Source organism: Psammomys obesus, unplaced genomic scaffold (assembly GCF_907164565.1).
Source record: "Psammomys obesus unplaced genomic scaffold, mPsaObe1.curated_primary_1811, whole genome shotgun sequence".
Taxonomy (NCBI): Eukaryota; Metazoa; Chordata; class Mammalia; order Rodentia; family Muridae; genus Psammomys; species Psammomys obesus.
In genome coordinates, this window is record NW_026592890.1 from 21,949,920 (window position 1) to 21,972,800 (window position 22,881).

The 22,881-nt window shown below is 47.7% G+C and overlaps 1 protein-coding gene across 1 annotated transcript in view; it reads left to right on the forward strand.

The window, feature by feature from the left end:
- Positions 1 to 10,942: 10,942 nt before the first annotated feature.
- Crybg1 (crystallin beta-gamma domain containing 1) overlaps positions 10,943 to 22,881 on the forward strand; it is a 51,982-nt gene continuing 40,043 nt past the window's right edge. The window contains exons 1-2 of the mRNA XM_055616004.1: positions 10,943 to 11,834; positions 17,019 to 19,338. Of these exons, the coding sequence (XP_055471979.1) occupies positions 11,164 to 11,834; positions 17,019 to 19,338 (2,991 nt within the window). The 5' untranslated portion in view covers positions 10,943 to 11,163. The remainder of the gene's footprint in view (positions 11,835 to 17,018; positions 19,339 to 22,881) is intronic.

Consider the following 22,881-nt stretch of genomic DNA (forward strand, 5'->3'; position numbering starts at 1 on the left):
CTAGTCCTGAGACTCCACAAGTCCTGACAGCGTTGTAATAATGCTCTCGATCTTTGGTGTCCAGACCATTCTTTTTAAAGTGTATAAAGAACACGCTGCTTAGTTCTGAGTCAATATAAAAAGAAGTAAGTTGACTACTTTGTAATGAATTTCCATTTCTCAGTTTGACTAAACTTTAACTAGAAACTCGATGGTTAGTCACTTAATTACACTCACTGGTTAGTCATTTAATTGTGTAGTCAGGACCTGCAGAGGGTAAAAAATACTCGGGCCATAAATGTCCAATCCCTGTGTCTCCTTTATCTCACATTTGTACACAGGGGAAAAGAAACCCCACCAAATCAGAATTGCATATCTCAACTGCAAAGCACATTTATTCAGCCTGACCGTTACCTTCGTGAGAAAAAGAAAATATTTGGGAGTCTGTTAGTTTGAAGGGGACATGTTAGGTTATCTGGTACTTAGCTACACACCACTGAGGTTGAGATCCCAACCCAGGGAACACGCTGACTTGGGTAACTGAGGAAAGGCCATTACAAAGTGTGGGTGAGGTTGGAAACGAAGGGTACTTAAAGAGGTTCCTCACCCACACGGCCTCTTCCTGGTGTCTGTGTCTAAATCTGCAATCCAGAACTTTGCATTTCTTTTCCTCTTCCTCCTTCCCTCGTTACTTCCCAGTTCTTTCCTTCTTCTCTGCATTCCTCTTTCTCTATTTTCTTTTTGTTTGTTTTAATATTTTGAGAGATCCAGAACTCACAGTTTCCCTCCCTCAGCCTGGAGGGCATGTTACAGTAAACTACCATACCTGCTGCATTTTTTTTTTTTCTTAAAGAAAGTTTTCGGGGCTGGAGAGATGGCTAATTGGTTAAGAGCATTGGCTGCTCTTCCAGAGAACCCAGTTCAATTCCCAGCAACCACAGGGCAGCTCACAACTGTCAAATTTTAGTGGATCCGGCTTTCTCTCTCTCACACAGGGGTGTGTGTGTGTGTATGTGTGTGTATCTGTGTATCTGTGTGTATGCCAAACACTAAATGTACATAAAAATACATTTTTCAAAAAAGAAAAGAAAGTTCTCAAAGTTATGTTCCACAAAACTTTGTTTAACCCTTGGCAAGGACAGATGACTCAGCTGGCACTATTTGGACCTGTTCTCCATGTGGGCCTGAAAGGGCAAGGGGAGGAGGAAGCCATGGTCAACGCCAGCACTTTCAGTGTGGGGCCTAACTAGGAGAAGAGGAGAGAAGAATAAGGCCTTCACCCCATTCCAGCCCCTCCCTCTGCTCTCCTGTCACTGCTCTCCACTGGTTGAACCTGAAGGGCAAGAGGTTCCATTTCTATATTCCATTACAGTTAGGGTAAAACACACATGCAAGGGCAAAGCGGGTAGACATACCTGGAACACGCTTTCTACTGCTAACAGTTCTAAAGCGGAGCTCCACCACAAGAGTGGGCTAGCCTGCCAGCTATTCTATCCCAGCTCTAGCATCACAGCTAGGCCTGGGGGGTCGGGGAGACAAACAAGGTTCAGAGATGGGATGCATGCTGTGCAGCTGACCCAGTGGTCCAGCTGGCGTGCATCATAGCATATGGCAGAGACTCATCTCTACCTATGGACTGAAACGCCTTGTAGAAAAAAAAGTGTGGAGCCAACATTTAGGAAAGCTGACTTATGTTAGGTAAAATTAGTCTTGTTGGACTGTGCTCTACCTTTTTGAGGTACAGAGGAACGCATGGCATAAAGCAGATGATCGACCACTGTTTGTGAAATTAATGACGACATTGTTTCGTATTTCAAAGACTCTTCTTTTGATTAACCAAGTGTCAGTGGCCGAGCACTTCCTGGGTTGAGGTCGGAGGACTGCCAAGAGTTTGAGGCCATCCTGGACTATATAGTGAGTTCCAAGCTAGCCTGGGCTCAAGTGTGAGATCCTGTCTCACACTTGACGAAAGTGCCAATAGCTCTAAACTGTGGCAGTTGCTTTAAGTAATGAGATTTCACCCTGGATCTGCAAAAAATATAAAAAAATAAAATAAAATAAATAATCTAAGTGGGATGAGGTATCAAACACCTGTAATCCCAGAACTTGGGATGTGAAGGTCGGAGGAGAAGAAGGTTAAGGCTAGCCTGGGCTCTGAGGGCCTGTATCAAAAAGTGAAAGCCAGCCAACCAAATAAAAAAAAATAAGCAAGTAGAGAAGAAAATGCTTACCCGAAAACTGGAAAACTGCTTTTTGCTTACCTTTATTAATTTCTTAGTCAGTGTTTGAAATAATGGGCTTTGTCACAACATTTATATATATGATTAGGTTCATCATTATACTATTATTCATAATCTTCATTGCCCTCTCTTGTACCCCAGATGCACCCTGTGCCTTTCATGTCGTAAAGTGTGGATTCCACATTTGAGAGAATGCATGTAATATTTATTTATCTAAGTCCGACTTGCTGCCCTTAACATGATCTCCTGTTCCATCTATTTCCTTTCTAACAACATGATTTCATTCTTCTTTGTTCTGGAATAAAACTCCGTTATATAATGGGCATCTGTGTGGCTTGTGGTGTGTGCCTTCGGGTGTGTGCCCACACGCCTGGGAGTTGATGTGAGGAGGGCAGCCATTCCTAGCAGTTCCTTCTCCAGTTACTTGAAGATGTCTTTTGGGGAAAGTGTTGGGGATAGAAGCCAGGACGCCAAGCACTGCAGAGGAGGGGTCGCCTTTGAATTACATCCCCAACGGGGAATCTGCATTTTAAAAGAAACTCTTCAGAAAAGTGGACATTTAACCCTTTCTAAATGAAAGCTTTTATAATCAGTAACACCTCTGGGTTTGGACACCATTAAGTACGGAATTTAAAGAAAAGAGGTCTGATCTGAAGCTTCCGTCACTCTGTTTTGTAGAATGGTGCAACTGATTTTTCACAGTCGGATGTGGTTGCTGTTTGGCTCTCGAGACATTATTAGAAAAAAAAAAAAAACATGGAGGGGTAAGTGAAGAAGTGCATGTTACATGACAGTGAAGAGAGACCAGAAAATATAAAGGGGAAAAGCGGCAGAGATGGAAAGGATATTGGAAGCAGTGACAAGTGTTAGAAAGAGCAGAGCAATCAAGCAAGCATGCGTTCCACCCAGGGGGTCTGGGAGGAGAGATGATGGGGAGAAAGGCCCAAAGGCCTAATGTGCCACTGATTGCGCCATTTGAATTGTACTGCAGATCAAAACTGGCGGCCTGAACAACTAACTCCATACGCTTCTCCGTTAGAGGCCTGCGTCCCACTGACCTGTGCCTGTGCTGATCTGTAGCAGCCTTGGGAGAAATGGCTGGCATACTGCAAACGTAGTAATAGAGCATCTTTGTTTTATCTCTGAACCACCAAAAAGTCCAGATACTCGAAGGCTAAGGCAGAAGGAGGCCTTGACGCCCCTACAAGTTTGAGGCCAACTTTGGCAATACAGTGAAACTCCACCTCAAAAAAATGATGCCCAAACAAACAAACAAACAAACAAGAACCCTCATCCCAGAAATGATTAAGTTATTAAGGATATATCCTGAGAGCAGGAACTGGATGATATATAATAAAAAATAAATTTAAAATGAAAAAAAAAATCAGTACTTAATAAGTCCACTTAGGTGAACATTCTGTTGCTTTGTACCTGTGTACACGCGCTAGCATGAGCAATATCAAAACAACACGATAGGCAAGTGGTAGTTTAAGTCTAAGGTCTATGAGATCCATGTCTGGACTCTCCCTTGAATGTAATCTCCTTTGTCTCTGGAGCTGTACTGAGATGATACGCAGCTATACTTAGTGTGGGGAAATGCAATTTTAATTTTAATTCTGCGGCTGCCATGGGCTACGTATCAAGTATTAGGCCATCCAGGGCTACGTGCATAGTGACAGACTATGTCAAAACCAAAAGCAAACAGCAACCAAGAGTTAAAAAAAAAAAAAAAAGGTACTTCTTGGGTTTTGTGTGTTTCTTTCCCAAACAAAGCACTCTGAGATTTTCTATCCAGTTGTGGACTATTTCTATTCTCTGGTTATTTCTATCCCCTGCTCTGTATTTCCTGTTCTTTAGTTGGCTGTCACAAGGTTCTAAGACATTTCTTACTTTTAAAGGACTAAGCAAGGTCTCATTTAGCCAAGGCTAGCCTCAAATTCTGTAATCAAGGGTGACACAGCACTCCTGATCTCTCTATGTCTAGTTTCCAAGTGCTGGGATAAGCAGCTGGGCCACCACTGTGTCTGCTTCTTATGGCGGTGCTGGGGATAGAACCTAATGCCTCATGCATGCTGGGGGAGCTGAGGAACGTCCTTAGCCCTCGGCATGTTTTACTTTTATTGAAGAATTTTTTTTCTCTCTCTCTCTCTTTTTAAACTTTTGATAATTGAAGACTAAAGTAGTTTAAACCTATATTTTGAAGGGCAGTATAACTCAGAGGCCAAGACCTACATATACAGGGCCCTGGATTCAATTTCCAGTGGGGCAAAATAAAGAAATAAAACATGTTTAACTTCTCTATTAAGCCATACACTAAAGATATAATATAGATCATATATGATATATGTTTAATTAAGAAAAAGGCCTTGACCAGAAGAAATGCCAAACCCCAAAGTATATGCTGTCACCCCAAGGCATTATCAAAGCAACCTGGCTAAGTATTTTCATTCATTCCTCCTCAAGGCTGAAGGAAGGTTGCATTCAAAAATTAACAAAGTGGGCACTTCAAGAATAACTAGATTCTTGAATAACTCTTTGCAGAGAGTTATTCTTATACATTGGTGACCGCATTCTAGAAGGATTCACAGGTGAGGACGTGGACGACCTCACGGGGCTTTCTTGAGTCAGAGCTGAGCTGCGAGGCGGCGGAGCTGCTGAGACAGTTTGTGAGCTCGCAGCTGCATCAATTTGTGGACTCCTCCCTTAGGCAGCCGGAATTCTTGACCACACTGAGTCTCGGGCAGAAAAGATTCCGATTCTGGTCGTTAGACCTAAGCCGTGTTTCTAGTGATCTTTGAGAATGTTAGTATCCCCTTGAAGGTGGAACCAGTTGGGCTCTCCTGTTTTTTCAGGGGCAGTAGATGCCTGGTGACCACGTCAATCTGGAAATCCCTGTGCTAGTGCTAGCTAGGTGTGCAGACAGGACATTTTTCTTGCTGATTGAGGGACTCACGTTATACAGGAAACGAAAAGGGTAGGAATCTATGAATGACTTTTAAATGTTGGCACATTTTCAAGTAATGCGTTCAACGTAATTTTCTCAGCCTTCAAACATGATCTTAGGTAAATTGCTTTAAAATTGATGCCAGTGACTGCAATTAGTAATCCTAACAAAACAAAAATAAAAGTCGTTTTGCAGGCACGTCCAGACGCTTTGGGCAGACTGCGGTGTGCCGACAATTTATTCTGAATGTTCTGGTCTTCAGCTGCTGTAAACCTCTGGCGTTTACAGCAGCATGGGTGTGATTCTCCTCCTGCCTGGGGGCTGTCTTCCACCGGCCCATGAAGTCAGGAGGGGCATGAGGAGAGGATCACACACCCTGGGAACCGACTGAGGGAGCTAGTTCAACTTTAATTCCAGAGAACAAAGGCTATATATCCTTTGGGTGGGTGGGAGGCTCCAAGGATAGGTGTACATAATTGGCACTTCAAGAATGCTTATTTGCATTAAATAACTCGACTCTATCGTATGAATGGAAACACGGTACCTTATTACCCTATAGGGGCAGAGAGGGGAGAGCTAGCAAGAAGCTGCATCAGAGGCCATATATCAAATATGGTTAGGGGCATCTGTCTAGAGACACTCTCCAGATGAAGTCAGGCAGAGAGCCGGAGGCCCTGCTGGGGAGAGGGAGTCCTGCACCTTAACTCCAAGCTCAGAATGGCTATCCGGACTGGGAGGACTGCAGCCTCAAACAGCAGGGTCCTTCCAGCACACAGGTGTCATTTACTAAGTGGTGCTTTGCTGCCTCTCCAAAAGGGCTGAGTTTCACATAACAGCATTTTAGCCAGGGCATCCACCCGCCACCCTGGCCTCTACACACTGCTGGGTTATGATCTTCCTGTGGATTCCTCTAAGGTTTTCTGATGAGCCACACTGGATATTAACTAGAAAGAACCCTCTAACACAGGTCTTTGTCACCCCTGAAACAGTCTGTTATCGACTGGTCAGTGGCAGTGGGGCACAGATGGAAGGTTCTACACAGTGAGGGCTGCCAGATTCCTAGAGTAAGATGGGTAGAAAGGAGGTCCTGGGGTTACAGGCCCTGAGAACATGGAACCTGAGGATATCCAGCCCCAGGGCATCCCAGGACCCTAAGTCTACAGGAGAGCGGAGTTGGGGTGGGCATATACCCAGGGAGCAAGAAGTATCCTGGTAGGTCTTTGCAAACACTCTTTTTCCTACCTGAGGTTAAGTACTCTAAACCCCAAGGTTTATTCTCTGTCGTTTGGGTTTTGGTTCCTTATCTGTCAGATTGCCCCCATGAACACTGGACAGAAACAGTCTCTGGCTGTGAAGAAATGTGTAGCTTGCTTAAGAAAGGTGTTCCACAAAGACTGAGGACACTTCCCTGACGTAATGAATGGGGCATTGTGAGCCCTGCTCAGCTGGTCCCGCTCAGAGGTTCTCAAAGGCTGGGCCCTTGGGGGAATCTGCATTGCCTAGAGATAAGAGAAGTGCCTCTGAGATGACTTGAGGGCTCTCACACTCCCCTTACAGTAAGAACTGTGTACAGGATGCACTGTGTGTTTCTTGCTTCCCAGGGGAAAGCTTTGCTTTAAAGCTTCTTTATTAAGATTTAACAAGCTAGGGCAAACTCATCTTTCTATTTGTTTATTTCATTCTATTCTTTCGAGACACGGTTTCATGTAGACCAGGCTGGTCTTCAGCTCACTTTGTAGTTAAGGACCTTGAATTCCTGATTCTCCTGCTTCCATCTCTCAAGTGCTCGGATTATATGCGAGCATGCCTTGGAGACAGGGTCTGGCTTGTGTAGCCCTGGCTGTCCTAGAAGTCTCTATGTAGGCCAGGTCGGCCAGAATTATTAGGCACCCCCCTGTCTCTGACAAGGCTTGTCTTCTTTTTAAAGAACTAGAGTCTTACTACATTACCCAGGTTGCCCATAAACTCTTGGTACCAAGAAATCCTCTTATCTGGGTGTGGTGATACATCCCCTCATTCTCAGCATTCAGGAGGCAGAGGCAGGCAGATCTCTGTGAGTTTGGAGCTAGCCTTGCTACGTAGTGAGCTTCAGGACAACCAGAGATACGTAAGTAAGATCCTGTGTTGAAAAGCAAGGCGACAAGAGAAAACAAACAAAACAAAAGAAAACAAAACAAAATCCTCTTGCTTCATTCTCCCAAGTGACAGGGGAGACTTGTGTATGTCACTGTGGCCAGCCAGTCTACCCATTTTAAATGCACAGCTTTGATGGGCATTGAAAGCTGTGAACACGTGTATGCCCATCACCGTAATCAAGATACAGGATCTTTTCTGACTACCCTGGAAGGGTTTTCTCTCAATAGAACTGGGGATCGACAGAAAGCCTCATACATGCTAGGCGAGCAGGCTCCCTCCCCACCTCCAATCAGCATAATGCACCTGAGAGCTGCCCATGCCTTTGCATGCCAAAAGCTTGTCTCTTTCCATTGTTGCATGTCAACGGGTCGTGTCGCAGAGATACACCACGATTTGTTTATCCATTCAGCAGCTGACAGGCTCTTAAAAGGGTTTGCAGTTTGGGGCTCTTTCGGATGAAGTTGTTACGAAAGTGCTAGTAGTATAAGCAAACCAAACTACGACAGTCTAGAGAATCCAACAGAACTGTCCAACAAGTGAAAAATAGGCTGCCACCTGGGGGTGTAAGAGAACAAATACTTGATAGTCAAGTCGGAGAGCAAGCAGCTGGCTTTATAAAAAGCAGCTACAACTAGAATTGAGGGGTGGGGGCAGGGAAACCTAGACTAAATAAAGAGGACTGCTGAGCAGGCATCTTCGCAGCATGGGAAAAGAACGGATTGCAACACTGCTGGAAGGACGGAGCTATACATACACTAGTTTAATTCTGACAGGGACTGGAATTGAGCCAATAGGCTCAAGCCTGTTTGCTTCCCTGTCTACCTTTTCAGGCTGTTTCATGGCCTGTCCGGGCAACAGAAACAAAGGGCTCTATTTGCAGAGTCAGAAGGACTTTCCATCTGTGCGGCTTTGGACAGGGGTCCATGACTCGGCATATGGATATTAAAAAAAAAAAATCTTAAGGGCTGTTGGAAAAACTATGTAAATCTCTTTATGAGTGTCTAGTACCTAAGCAGGACTCAATGGGTGAGAATTATAATTGAAAATCATGTCATGTAATGCCTTTGACTTGTAAAAAACCACAAGAACAACAAAACCCCCAAATGTTTGCTTGCTTGGGAACTCTGGATGCCTCAGTGTAGTTTTTAAGCCACATCGCCTTCTCATTCTATTATTTCTGTAAGCATCGAAGAACTGGGTGAGGCCAAATCTTCTGGTTAGATCTTAGAAGTAAGAATATCACATCTGGGCGGCTAAGTCTTTTATCTAACTCCTTTGTCTGCAGCTCTCCGGTTCTCACACAGAAGCAGCACTTATGAACCTATCTGATCTCCTCAGCGCTTACCCTGGAGTCCCGACTGCGGGTCTGGGTAGCCTGGGGTCTCTTTCTCCTGTCCTCTGTAATGGACTAGGAGGAACACTAGTTGGAACTGGAGGGCATGGGTTTGAATTCTGACCCCATCGCCCCTGCCCCCAGCACACTGTTTTGCTCTCAGCCTTTGGTCCATCTTTTCCCCTCATCTGCTGTAGGTAACACATTACCTCACTGGCTTGCAGCGGGGCCAGGTCCCTCTCCACAGAAGCGCGTTGGCTCTGTTGATAGCACGCCCTTTACACCCAGGCACTTACATTTCCCACGACCCCCGGACTCCCTTGGCTGCTTCTGTAGCTCAAGTAAAAGGCACTGCGTTAAGATTGCGGCAAGTAATCCCTGAGTGGAGAACCAGGGCGGTCCTGCACAAACGCTCACCCGGGAGAGAAGGTGGGGCTGTTTTCTGCCTCCTCCGGGCTTAGAATCTCACCGGGGATTTGAGTTGAAGGGTTGGCTCTCAGGAGACGGTCCTTAGGTAGGGGGTTGGGGTGAGTCGGGCTGATCCCGCACACACGCTCGCCTATCTCCTCTTTCCAGCCCCCCCCCCCCCCCTTAGGCTGCTGTCTTCCCAGTCGCGGACCCCGGGGGGGGGGCGGTCCTTGCTTTCTTGGATCCGCTGCAGGCTGGCTCCCGGGGGCAGCAACCCCTGGAGAGGGCGGTAGCCCTCCGGGCGGGGTCTGCTAGGCTAGCTTTCCACTTCCCTCCCTGCGTAGGTGGGGTCCGCCACCTTCCCCCGCCCAGCCAAGACTCGCTTTGATCGAGCCGCAGGCTGAGCCCGGAGGAGGCGGGACAGCGCTCCGCCGCCCGCGCAGTTTGAACGCGGGCACGCGGGCACCCATTGGGTGAGCACATCCCCCGTTGGGCGGGGCCAGGTGCGACATTCCTACACCTTTGCCCAAAGCAGAGCCCAGGTGTTTATGGAAGTTTTCCAGAAGGCCGCTAGTGGTTTTTCCTTGCGCCACTCCCGCCCCACAGGTACCCAGAAAAGGGAGACGTTCAATAAAAATTCCTCTCAGGGGTCCTCGGGGGGCGAACTGCGGACCCCGGAGTCAAGCCTGGTTGCTTTAAATTTGCATTTTTATTAAGAAAAGAGGTCAAGAGCGAACTGGGAATTGTTCACTGTGTACGTGGGAGAACTGGACCTTCCGAGTTAAAAACACTTATAACGAAATACTATTGCAAGTGATGTAGCTTCGACAATGTGTTTAAGGGAAGAAAATTTAAGGCTGGAGAGATGGCTCAACGGGTAAAGACTAAACTCGCAACCAAAAGTCCAAGAAAAAGAAATTGAGCCACGCAGATGTGGTGGTGCCTTTAACCCCAGCATTCAGTGGGCAGAAGCAGGAGGATCTTTGTGAGTTCAAGGCGAGCCAGAGCTGCTTAATGAACCCCTATAAATGTATGTATGTATGTATGTATGTATGTATATCACATATGTATATATATATATATATATATATATATATATATATATATATAAAAGTTAATTTTGTTAGAACATAACAAAGACCACCCAGTCGCGCGCCGTCACGCCTGACTGTGCCATTTCATTTTCCATTACCAACTTGGTCTATTGCCAAGCTGGTTCGCAGCAGTTTTGTAACCTACCAAAGGAGAACAGAACGGATTCTCAAGTTTTCTCTCCCCGTTTCTTTTCTATTTTCCAGTCCAGAGCGCAACCACCGGAAGACACCAGGAGGAAGCCCGTGTTGGGAAAACTCGGCACCCTTTTTACGGCTGGAAGGAGGAGGAACTCGTCCAGGAACGGACTGGAGAGTCCCACCAACTCCAACAGCAAACCGGCCTCTGCTAAACTCCCCGGAGCAGAGAGCGGGAAAAGTAAGGCTCCGGACAGCCAAGCCAAGGCAGCCGAGGCGAGCGAGGCGGATTCGCGGCCGGAGGCGGGGGGCCAGCCCGCGGAGAGCGGCGGTCAGGCAAGCCCCTGCGACGCCGAGCTGTCACCTGGCCCCGGCGGCGGCGTAGGGGTTGTGCAGCAGCGCCAGGACAGTGATTCAGCCCAATTAGAACCTCTGCAGGCAGAGGGAGAGACCTTCCCAGATGCCACCGCCGCTGCCAAGGAGCCGCATTCCTGGCCGGGGAACTGCTCGGGGCAGGAGAGCGCAGAGACGCGCGCGCGCCGTCCGGGGGAGGACCCGCTCCCAGGCGCCGGCCTCCTCCAACTCGAGGCAGCGAGGGGTGTGTCGGGGTCGCCGCCCGAGGAGCGCCGGGTGGGAGGAGCCGGGGAAGCCCCCGACGACGCCCCCGGCGTAGGGGCTGGAGCCGACTCTCCGGGGGACCCCGAGGACGCGGACCCGCCAGGCGAGCCTCCCGCCCAGGGCGCGGAGAGCGGCGGCCCGGCCCGGCCCGTCGACCGCGCTCAGCCCGCCAAAGTGCTCACTTTGGACATCTACTTGAGCAAGACCGAGGTGGCCCGGGCGGACGAGCCGGTCCCCAGCGCTCCGGGGCCCGACGACGGCGACGATTCGGACGACATGGAGAAGAGGTCGAGCGGGCGCCGCTCGGGGAGGCGGAGGAAGTCTCAGAAATCCTCCTCCGACTCCCCGGGAGCGGACGCCGCGGCGCCCGAGAGCCCGGCGAGGGACGACGCGGTGTTCGACGACGAGGTGGCGCCAGACGCGGCCGCCGGGAACGGCCCGGCCGAAAGGAAAGTGAAATCGGCGCCCGCCGTTCCCGACGGGGGCGCGGCCTCGCTCGCCGGCCCCGAGCCCAGGGCCAGCGCCGCCGGCCCCCGAGGGCAGCTTCGCGGGGACCCGGAGCGCGGCCGGCAGCCGCCGCCCGCCGCGTCCCCCACCAAGCGGAAGGGTCGCAGCCGGGTCCCCGAGGCGGTGCCCGCAGCGCCCAGCCCCTGCCCGCGCGCTTCCGCCAAGGAGTCCCCACCCAAGCGGGCGCCCGCCGCGGCGGACGGCGGCGAGGAGGCGGGCCGCGTCGTCCCGCGCGAGCTCACGGTCAAGAGCAGCTCGCTGCTGCCCGAGATCAAGCCCGAGCACAAGAGGGGGCCCCTGCCCCACCACTTCGACGGCCGGGGCGAGGGGGGCCGCAGCCGAGAGCCGGGCAGGGGGACGGGGGCGTCTGACGCCGACGGCCTGAAGCCCAGGAACCATTTCGGCGCGGGCAGGTCGACAGTCACCACCAAAGTGACCCTGTGAGTAGTTGCGGGGTCTGTCTGGTCAGGGGGCTGCTCAGGGTTGTAGGGTTGTCTGTATAACACACACACACACACACACACACACACACACACACACACACACACCACACCACACACACACACACACACACACACACACACACACACACACACACACACACACACATTTTTCCGGTTGAAAACTTCAAAGAGAGAAAGCTGTTTGCAGAGCTAAGGCTTAGCGTGTGACACATTTGGCAAGCCTCTGTGGCTGATTCCTGCTTTAACATAAGATCTAAGTTAAATGAATGCAAAAAATAAGATTGCCTTCAGGGCGCGGTGTTTATGTAAACAGCAGAGATAAGACTTCAGGGCTTGATGTAGCTAATTATATTCTTTATTCAATCTGGATAGTCCCAGGGAGCCGGCGGTATTTTGAGTGTGGCACAGTGGCTTTGACAAGGGAGACTTCAAGAGAAAAAGTTTTATGGAGTCAGTACGTCGTGGTCCTAAAGTAAGCTTAAAAGAGGTCTCTAAAAATTCCCACTTCTGGCGATTTAGGGAGCCCTTTGGTAGTTTTGGTTTGGAGGCTGGAAATGACTTTTCGGTTATTAGGACGGTCGCTGTTATTATTGGAAAATTACCTAAGTGGAAGGACGCAAAACAACAAGACTCAGCTGCTCTTAGGTTTAGCGATTTCGCAAGTATTTATTGAGCGCCCTTTGTTCTGTGTGCTGTGGCGGGGAGATGACCCACACCTGTGATTCGGTCTGTTACCCTGAACGGCTATGTCCCCTTTGTGGTAATAAGAAGCACACAAATTGAATTAAAAAGACCAAGTGGATTTTGCCGTTGTTAAGGGCTCTGGAAGTAACAGGGCAAGAAGTCACTGGTTTCGGGGGGGGGGGGGGGGGGGCTGGCCTTGTGGTTTCGATGGGTACTGATTTGTGTGGCTAGGGGAGGGCTCTCTATAGAACTGAGCTCTGGCTCCCCACTCCGCCCAGCAGGTCAACGTTACTGAGTACTCAAGTTTTCCCTACACTGATTCGTACCCTGACGAAAAGGCTCGTCGTTGGTGGCATTATCATTTTTTAACTGAATGGTTTCATTCTATTCGGTTTCTTGAGAGAAGTAAGCTCTGAAACACGCCTGTTTGGAAGCCAGGAGGAAAAATGTGCTTAATGAATAACGTTGGACTACCTCACCAGCTGGCAGCGTGGAGGCCTTTGACACAATCAGCTATTTATTCTCTAACGGTAGCGTCAGGAAATAATCTGGGTGAATGATGCTCATTATTTGTGGAAGACAGTGTGACCTAGCGCAGAAGCCTGCTAAGGGAAACACAGCAGGACGCTGCCTGCCGGTAGCTCCACCTGTCACCCAATCAGGAGGCAGCCTCGGACACCCTGAAATGTCCCCTGTTAAGGGATCCTTGGACAAGTTCAGGAAAGGAATCTTACAATGGAACTCTTCTTTGGGTCTACAGGTTACTAGAACTGAGACAAGTGTCTTTTTTTTTTTTTTCTTTCTCACTACTGGTCATTTTTAATCTTTACCACTCGTCCACCCGTCTTATTTAACTTTCTTTTTTATACAAGGCCTTACACATGATGAACTGGCAAACTATTGAAGTGGAAAATTAAGAATTTTATCTAGCTCTTTGGCCTATTTCTGTTAGTCTGACAGGGGCTTTCAGGTGATTTAGTCCCGTTATGGCTGGATTTTAGACAAAGATATTGACAGACTGCTGTTTAGTGTTTTGTTTTGTTTGTTTTGATGGTCTCACCCTGTAGCCCAGAGTTGCCCCTCACTCACTATGTAGCCAAGGCCGTCGTGGAATTCAAGGCCATTCTTCTGCTTTACTCTCCCAAATGACAGGATTACAGATGTTAGTCTTGCTTGGAAAGAAAGAAAGAAAAGAAAAGACAGTATCACCTGGAAAATGGTGGCTTAGTCCTGTTAGAAAAATGACTTCTTCACGTTCTTTACCAAATGCTGAACTTCATAAAGGAGTGTTTTAAAGCAGGAGGCACTTCCTTTTACAGTGTCGCTTTGGCCCCTTAGACTCCCTCTCACCTCGTAATGAAGGCATTACAACATGAATTACAGGAGCCTTCCTTTTAATCAGCCCGAACGGGGTTAATTGCAGTGACTCTTGGTAGCACAACTTAATGGTAGAGAGTTCGGCTGTAAAAGGTATTTTGATCTGGTGTAAATCTTTAATGAGCAGCTGTGGGCTCACCGGCAGTACTTCCCTCTCATAGCCTGAGATGCACTTTGATGCCGACTTCAGTCCTCTTCCTTGTGCTGGCGGGTCATATATATATATATATATATATATATTTTTTTTTTTTTTTTTTTTTTTTTTTTTTTTAGTATTTCCCGTACTGTCGGCTTTGCTCATTGATTACTACAGCATTTGTAAACCCGTGTTTCTTCTCATCTCGCTGGCTTAGACTTTAATCCTGAAGCTTACTCTTCTGTTTTTGTTTTTTTTGAGACAGGGTCTCATAGAGCCCATATAGCTGGCCTCCAACTCTCACTCTGGTTGCCCAGGGTGACCTTGAACTCCTTCCTGGTCCTGCTGCCGGTAACTCCTGCCTCAGGATTATAGGCAGTGGCCACCAAGTCTGGATTTGAATTTGCTTTTAACATTAAGATATGAGCCTGCAATAAGGAAACCTGGGTATTTATGGAGATAATGAAGAAAACAATGTCTAGAGAAATTTTTGAACATATATCAAACTCAGATATCTAACCTGATTCTCATTTCATCCCTCTGGGGGCTCAGCAGGCTGTATCTTCTTGGGGTTCTGAGATGTGTGATGCTGGAGAGCTTGGGATTTCCGGGACTTTTACCTCTGAAGTCTGCTTACCTTTTTGGATGGACTTGATAACTCACCGAACACCCACCCCACCTCCAGGCTTTCACCTCCCATCCCCTCCCCCATCCCCTCCCCCTCAGCCCAGTGATATGAAGAAAAGCAGCTGAGGGCCTCATTCAAGCCAGTCTAGTCTGACCCCTGATGGGGAAGCAGGATACTATGGTATAATATAGCCACTGAGACTTAGAGCCCTGTCATTCGCTAGCTATGTGACCTCAGGAGAGTCACCTACCTTCTCTACCCTCCCCCCCCAGCTCTCTCTCTCTTTAGAATAGAACATACAGAGTTGTACATGCAGTAAAACAAACTAAATAACTTCTCAAGTGCTTGGCAAACAGTGGTTTTCATTTAGCTCCAAACTGGCAAGCTCTTCTACCTGCCACCAGAAACGTTTATATAAAAAGGTTCATAAACTAGAAAAGTGGTAGGGCCTGTCAGAAAGCAGCCCAGCCAGGGGAGCCTCCTGATCCCGCAGCTTCTTTTGGCCCTAAGAGTAAGCCTTCAAGGGGACTTCCAAAAATCCCCTTAACTGTAAGTTTCGGGTGAAATAAAAATAATTCTGTTCTAAATTATCTAGGTGCTTTGCTTTGTGTTTGTTACCTTTTAAATTACAGGTACAAAAGAGAATAATAGTCCAGAGATGTGAAATAATTTGGCTAATTCACACAGATATTAGTGTGAGGGCCTGGGCTGGGGCCAGGGCCAGCATACGCCAACACAACACATTTTGTCTGTATGGAAGAACATACTGTGCACAGTCAAAAGCATTGTTTTGACCTAGGAAAAGCGAGCGAGCAGGGAGGCTTTGCCCAAGACATTGCATTAACAAAATCAATAAACAAATTATGGGATAGCCATATGATGGGATTTTACACAAACATTAAAAAAAAAAAACAAAAACCAACTTTTCAAGAAAAAACTGTCAGGAACCTGGAAGTTGTGATGTTAACTCATTCTTTCTTCTTAGCAAAGGCGAGCGGCCAGGCCCTGTGAACACAGCAGCTTTCATTCTAGTAAAATATTTATGCACATGAAGCCACTGGGAAGGAGGCAGAATGTTGATGGAGCAGCAGGGTTATGAATGATTTAAAAACACTTTCCGGGTCCAGAGAGACAGCTCAGTGGATACAGTATGAGGACCAGAGACCCATGGAAGAGGAGGTGGTCATGGGCCTGTCTGTCTGTAATTCCAGCATTCCTGTAGTATGAGATGGAAGATAGAGCCAGGAAAAGACCTGCAGGCTCCCAGGCCTAATAGCCTGGGCCTGTAGTGCTGAACACCAAGAGGCTGTCTCATCAAGGTAGAGAGGCTTGACACCCACGCTTGTCCTCTGACTTCACACATGCACACACACACACAATAAAAACATGCATATGCACTTTACAAATTTCAGATACTAAACACACACACATCAGAGAAATTTTATGTGGGATGGATGGCAGAAATAAAATCTCCTAAGAGGCAATGCTAGATGAAAATGTCTTATCACCTGTTATAAAATAGTTTTTCATGAGCAACAGCTTCATGAGATTGTGACTGTTTATATATTTATTTTTTATTTTCAAAATATCAATTTAATTTTATGTGTGTGGGTGTTTTGCCTGCATGGGTTTACATATATGCAGTGCCCACAGAGGCCAGAAGAGGGAGTTGGATTTTCCCTTGAATTGGAGTTACAGTTGGTTTTGAGTTGCCATGTGGGTGCTAGGAATTAGTTAAGAGTCAGTGCTCTTAACTGCTGAGCCATCTCTTCTCTCCACCTCCAAGATAGTTCTTAAAAAGCTGTTGAAAGGTTGAGCATTGTGGCTCATGACTATAACCTTGGGAGGTAGAGGCAGGAGGCTCAGGAACTCGAGGCCATCTTCAGCTGAGCAGTGAGGTCAAGCCTAGCCTGAACCACATGACTCCTTACCCCAAAAAACTAAAGGTGACCAAAACAGTATAATAAAATAAAAATACATAATTAATGTCTGGGAAATTAATCTGAATATTGAAAATATAGGAATGCATTAAATATTTAAATTGTTTTAAAGTTCCTTCTACCTTGTAATGTCTTCCATTTCTAGCGGCCAGTCACTGTGGCTGCATATTAATACTTGGTAAATTAATGGTTTCTTAGATTTATAATCTCTTTTGTCATACACAGGTGAGATATCCATTAAAAATACTTAGCTGGTGTTTGTAGGATTGTTTAAGAAGTTTCACGGAAAAGCAAATGTACGGTGGGAGGACACGGACTCTGCAGTCTTTTGTGAACTGGTTTGTATGTTCACTTAATGCCAGGCTGCTAACGGCCCTGTTGCTTTTTTCTTGCAGCCCTGCCAGACCCAAACATGTGGAACTAAATCTGAAAACCCCGAAGAATCCTGAGAGTTTGGGAAATGAGCACAATCCGTTCAGCCAGCCAGTTCATAAGGGAAACACTGCCAACAAAATCTCCTTGTTTGAAAACAAGCGGGCTAACAGTAGCCCCAGACACCCGGAGGTCCGTAGCACAAGGAACAATCCTCCCTCTAGTAAAACATTTGTTGGGAGAGCTAAGCTGAACTTAGCCAAAAAAGCCAAAGAAATGGAGCAACCTGAGAAGAAAGCCTTGTCAAACAGCCACCAGAATGGCCTACTGGCCAAGGAACCATCTGCAGAAGCCAAAGGCTCCGAGGGCCCTATTCCCAGAGAAGAGATTCTTCCAGCAGCCCAAGGAGGGGGAGGAGAGCCCACTGCAGAGGACCAGGTCCTCTGCCCGGAGCCTGATCAAAGTGATAAGCCAGATGTGCAAACAGATGCTGCCTGTCCACAGCCAGTGCCCACTGCTCTGGCTCCTGGGAAGGACCCCAAGAACTCAGGAGAGCTCTCAGAGGCTGCTGACAGCAAAAGCCTCATCCTTGACAGCATGAGTGCTACCACACGGGACGTCCCTGTCATCTGTGATGCCAGAGAGTCTCCTTCAAAGCCACAGGGGGCATTTTCTGACTCACAGCCTGCATCTGAGTCATCCAGGGAGTCTTCTCAGCCGCCTTCTGCACCCATTCCTGTGGACGCTCTCCAAGATGGCTGTGCTCAAGTTCCCATCCGCTGTGTTCCGTGCACTGATGTAGAAGTGCCAGAAAGCCACAATGGATGTGTTTCGCCTGTGTCTCCTCACACTGAGAAAATACCAGTCTCCAGACAGGGACAGGGCGAAGCAAGCCCTCCTTCAACCCCAGAGCACAGCCCAGAGACTGTGAGGAACGAGTGCCCGTCCAAGGTTCTTGTCCAGGTCCGGTCCTTTGTGCTTCCTGTGGAGAGCCCTCGGGATGTGAGCTCTCAAGTCATCTCAGAAAGCTCTGAGGTTAGAGAGGTGCAGCTGCCAAGCTGCCACAATAGTGAGTTTGAAGTGGTTTCTGTTGCCACCTGTGCTCCGCAGCAAGAGGCCGTAGCCGGCACATCACCTGAGCACACTCAATGCAGAGAGGAGCGTGTGGCACAGTCTCACCCACAGGTCGTACAGCTGGGACCCGAGAAGGTTCTGCCGGTCCAGGCTCAAAGTCAGAGCAGTGGGACAACCCTGACAGCCGAGTTCAGCCCTGTCCCCTCTCCCAGCAGCAAAAGTCATCCAGAAAGTCCCCAGAGGCCAGGTCAAAATGTGACCTGCCCCAATACCCCAACCAGTCTTCTGAACGTTTCTGCTAATAGCGAGGATAGTGTCTTTGATTCTTCTTCTGATATGGAAAAATTCACTGAAATTATTAAAAGCATGGACAGTGCCATATGTGTGCCCCAGAAAAAAAAGAAGCCCAGGGTCCCCAACTCCCCAGCCCCTCACTTCGCCATGCCTCCCATTCATGAGGACACTTTAGAAAAGGTGTTTGATCCCAACGTTTTTACCATTGGTTTGGGGAAGAAGGAAAGCCAGCCAGAGATCTCACCTGCCTCGCACTTGTTGCAGAACCACGATCCTATGTCCAAACTGAGAGCGAAACGTGCATCTACCGAACAGAGCATCCTCTTCAAGTCCTTGCACGCCAGCACGAATGGGAAAAGTGAACCTCAGGCACCTTCAGAAGTAAATGACAAAGAGAACCGGGACATCACCAACGGTGGAGTGAAGAGGTCACGGCTAGAAAAAAGCGCCCTTTTCTCAAGCATGCTCTCTTCTCTGCCGCAAGACAAGATCTTTTCCCCGTCTGTGACGTCCGTCAACACTATGAGCACATCTTTCAGCACTTCTCAGAACAGCTCCGCATCTCAGCCCTCAGCGGTACAGCCCAGGAAGGAGGGTGACCCGCCCTGTGGCTCAGACAGAGAACAGCCACATCTTGCACCCCACAACTCCTTAAAGGTCTTCAATTTCAACTCCTCCAATACATCTCCTCTGGGTTTGAAAAGTCCAGGCCACATGGAAAAGTATCCACCGAAAGAGGAAACCAAGGATGATCTGAATTCTCGGAGCAACCTGCACTTGCCAGAAACCAAACTTTCTGACTTACCCAAGCTGAAGACCAAGGATGACATGGAAAAGCCTAACCTTGTCGGAAGCGTTCCTAAGTCAAACCTGCCCAACTCTGGGAGCACTGATACGGATTTCCTGGGTCTTTTCAAAGCAAGCCGGTACGACCCAGGCCTTTCCTTTTCTGGAATGTCATTATCAGACCCTGCAGTAAGTACCAGCTGTTATTTGGGCCATTCCTAAACCTAGGGTTGGTGAGGGGCTCAGGTTGTGTTTTACAGGGGGCTGTTTGTGAGCAGTAGCTTCCTACTTCTTCACCATGTACTTTTGTGTGTGTGTGTTTTGTTTTGTTTTGAGACATGGTTTCTCTGTTTGTTGGCTACCCTGGAACTAGCTCTGTGGACCAGGCTAGCCTTGAACTCACAGAGATCCACCTGCCCCCACGCTGTGATTAAAGGTATGTACCACCGCTGCCCGGCTTTTTAAAATTTCCCCCACCAAGTACTTTTAAATCTGTGTACAAGGAACTCTTGTAGTCCAAGAGAGAGAAAAAAAAAAAAAGAAAGACACCAAGACTTCCTCCCTCCAAGACATTTGTGGTCCAGCAAGGAGAATAAGTTACATGTTTTGGAGCGTTTGGGAATGGCTATGTTGCACTGTGAAAAGTATAGAAAGGATGCTTTGAGAGCTCAAAAACGTGGAGCTGCATTTGATTCTTATCCTCTGTAAAAACACTCAGCGCTCAGAGTTTTGAGGATGTGTGAAACAGCTTCCTCTCTTTGCAGAGGCCGCACCCAGCCGCAGGAGCTCCCCCGCTTCCGCTTGTGTTGTGGGATTTCACTCACGCCTCCACAGGCGTCATGTGTGTAGTTGGGAAAGCACCCACATGGGAATTCCTCAAGTTTGTAGCATAAAGAAGTTTGGTTTGCATCGGTCCTTTCCTCGGTATCACAGAGGGAACTGCAAAACACATCTTTGGTTTCTTCCTCTCTGATCTGGCTGAACTTTCCTCTTCGATGAACTTAGGGCCTTTGGGGTTAAAGCACACCGCTCGCTGGGCCACTCACCAGCCCAGGATTGTTTTCATGCAAATGTGTGCCCTTCTGCTGCCAGGGTTGCTATTTAAGTTGGCCCAGCTTAGGCAAGTGGAGGCGCGACCACAGGAAAAGCCTGGCACCCTCGTTCACCCAGAAGGGTGCTGTAGCGGGGTGCTGTGGTGGATTTCGCCATCATCTCATCATGGGCTGGGATTCTGGAGGCTTTTGCAAACTGTATGGTTGGGTTAGTTGTGGTGGAGCATGCCTACAATCACAGCTTTCAGGGAGGCTGAGGCAGGCTGATCGAAAGTTCAAGGCCCACCTGAACTACATAACAAGACTCCAACACACACAGACAGACAGACACACACACACACACACACACATGCACACACACATACGTACACATGTGGTTTTTCAGCAGCACCACACGCACCTCCCCTTTTTCATGGATTTTGTGAGCTAGTACATTTCAAATTTTTAGTCTTAGGCCCCATTTACTTTTGAAGATTGAGAACTTGGAAGAGCTGAGCTTTTGTTTATTTGGGCAATGCATCTGTATTAGAAGTCATGTATTAGAAGATGTGTTTTAGAACTCAAACCACCAGAAAACAGATGTGCATGCCCTGTGGCCTTTAGAATGGTGGGGTACCATGGAGCCCTCTATTCATTCATACTTTATAGAGAAAAAGGCCAGAAAGACAGATAACCTTTTGTTACTTTTGAGCTCATGGACACCATGAAAGGTTTAGCCCCTTACCCCAGGACTGGGACTAGGTTTCACACATGCCCATTAAGCTCTTCTCGACCGAGCTGTATCCTCAGACTCCTTTTTACTTATGTCTCACTAACTTAGCCAGGCGGGCCTTGACCTTGTGTTCTTTGTGCTTCAGCCTTCGGAGGGGTCTGGGATATAGGCCTGGTCTCCTGGGGCATTTTTGTCACCCTTTGATAATCTACTTGTATCACATAGAAATCCTCAAGTTTTCTCCAAACAAAGCACTCTGTCTCTCCAGCACAATATTTTTGCTGGTCTACTTCCCATTCATCACATCTTTGTCCCTGTTAATTAGTCTTACACCACTTAATATTTGACTGTCATCCAGTGAGTCTGATTATTAACATTCATTTTTCTCAGGCTGGCGAGATGGCTCAGCTTTTAAAGCAGCTGCCTTGCAAGCAGCAGCCATGAGGTCAGTCCGATCCGCAGAACTCATGTAAAGGGGTGGGGTGTGTGTGATTCCAGTGCCGGGAGGGGCAGAGACAAGGTCCCCCGAGCGAACCTGTTAGCTAGACTGTTGGTGAGCTGTGGATTCAACTGAAAGACCTTGCCTCAACGTAGAAGGTGGAGTTACATAGGAAACAACTCCCAGAGTCATCTTCAGGTCTCCACGCTCTGATACACACGTATGTTTACACACATGAACACGCATGCATGTCACACTCACGTAGACATGTGTGCTCACAGATATGAACATACATGCACATCACACATGCATGAAACAGGGAAAAAAAGTAGTTTCCAAAGCCATGTCAGATGGCGTGAAAGAAGAAATAAAGAGTTCTACTCACTTCTAGGCTTTTTATGATTTTTTTTCCAGAATGTCTTTTTTTTGGGGGGGGGGGTGCTAGACTTTGTTGATTATAGTTTGTTTATATTCAGTGCATTTCTTCACTTTCGTTTTAAATTTTGGGGTTTTCCTTCAGTTTACTGACTTCTTACATGGGCACACCACAAATCAGCACATGCTTTGGGCATCTAGTCATCCGCACAGGAGCCTTGCCAGGCCTGTGGTCATGGTCCACTGGTGTGAGGCAAGAGGGGTGAAATCAAAGGCAGGCCCTGGGAGCCGCATCCTGGCCAGCCTGGAAGCAGCCCCTGTTTTGTAATATTTTTACATGTATAATTATTGTTTTTATTGTCTTACCCATTTCGGGTTTTACTGGTCTTGTCGGGTGATCTTGTAAATGATTACCTCTGAAGCCGTATAAAAAGGTATTTTGTCCATCAAAAAAAAGAGAAGACTAAAAATACCATGTGCAGGGCTGGGGGGATGGTTAAGAGCCCTGTTTGCTGTTGCAGAGGACCTGGTTCCGTACCTAGCAAAGGCATGGTGGCTCACACCATCTCCACCTTCAGTTCCACGGGAGCCAAAACCTTCTGACGTCTATGGACATATGGTACACATACATACATGCAGGCAAAACATTCAAACACATAAAACAAATTAAAAAAAAATACCATGTGCCATGTATACCTCCTTTTTTTTTTTTTCTTGCTGTACTGGGGATTGAACCCATAGTCTTACACATGCTAGGTGAGTGCTCTATAACTGTGCCACATCCCTGACCCTCTTTTTGCTTTTTTGTTTTGAGACAAAAAGTCTGGCTAAACTTCCTGATCTGGTCTTGAATGCACCTTGTAGTGTAGGTGTCCTTGGGTTTGTGATCCCCTCATCCCATCCTATCTTGTAGCTGCAATTGCAGGAAAGTGCTCCTGGGCCCCACCATGCTTGCTTTCATTTAGACTAATACTTGTCACATGATGGGGAAGTTACTGTGGCAACTCAGTGTTTGTAGATCTAAGGAAGGTTTGTGTATGAACACACCATCGACTCAGCTCTTTCTAGATAAGTGACTAATGTAGTCAGTCTCCCTTCTTTCCTTCCTTCCTTCCTTCCTTCCTTCCTTCCTTCCTTCCTTCCTTCCTTCCTTC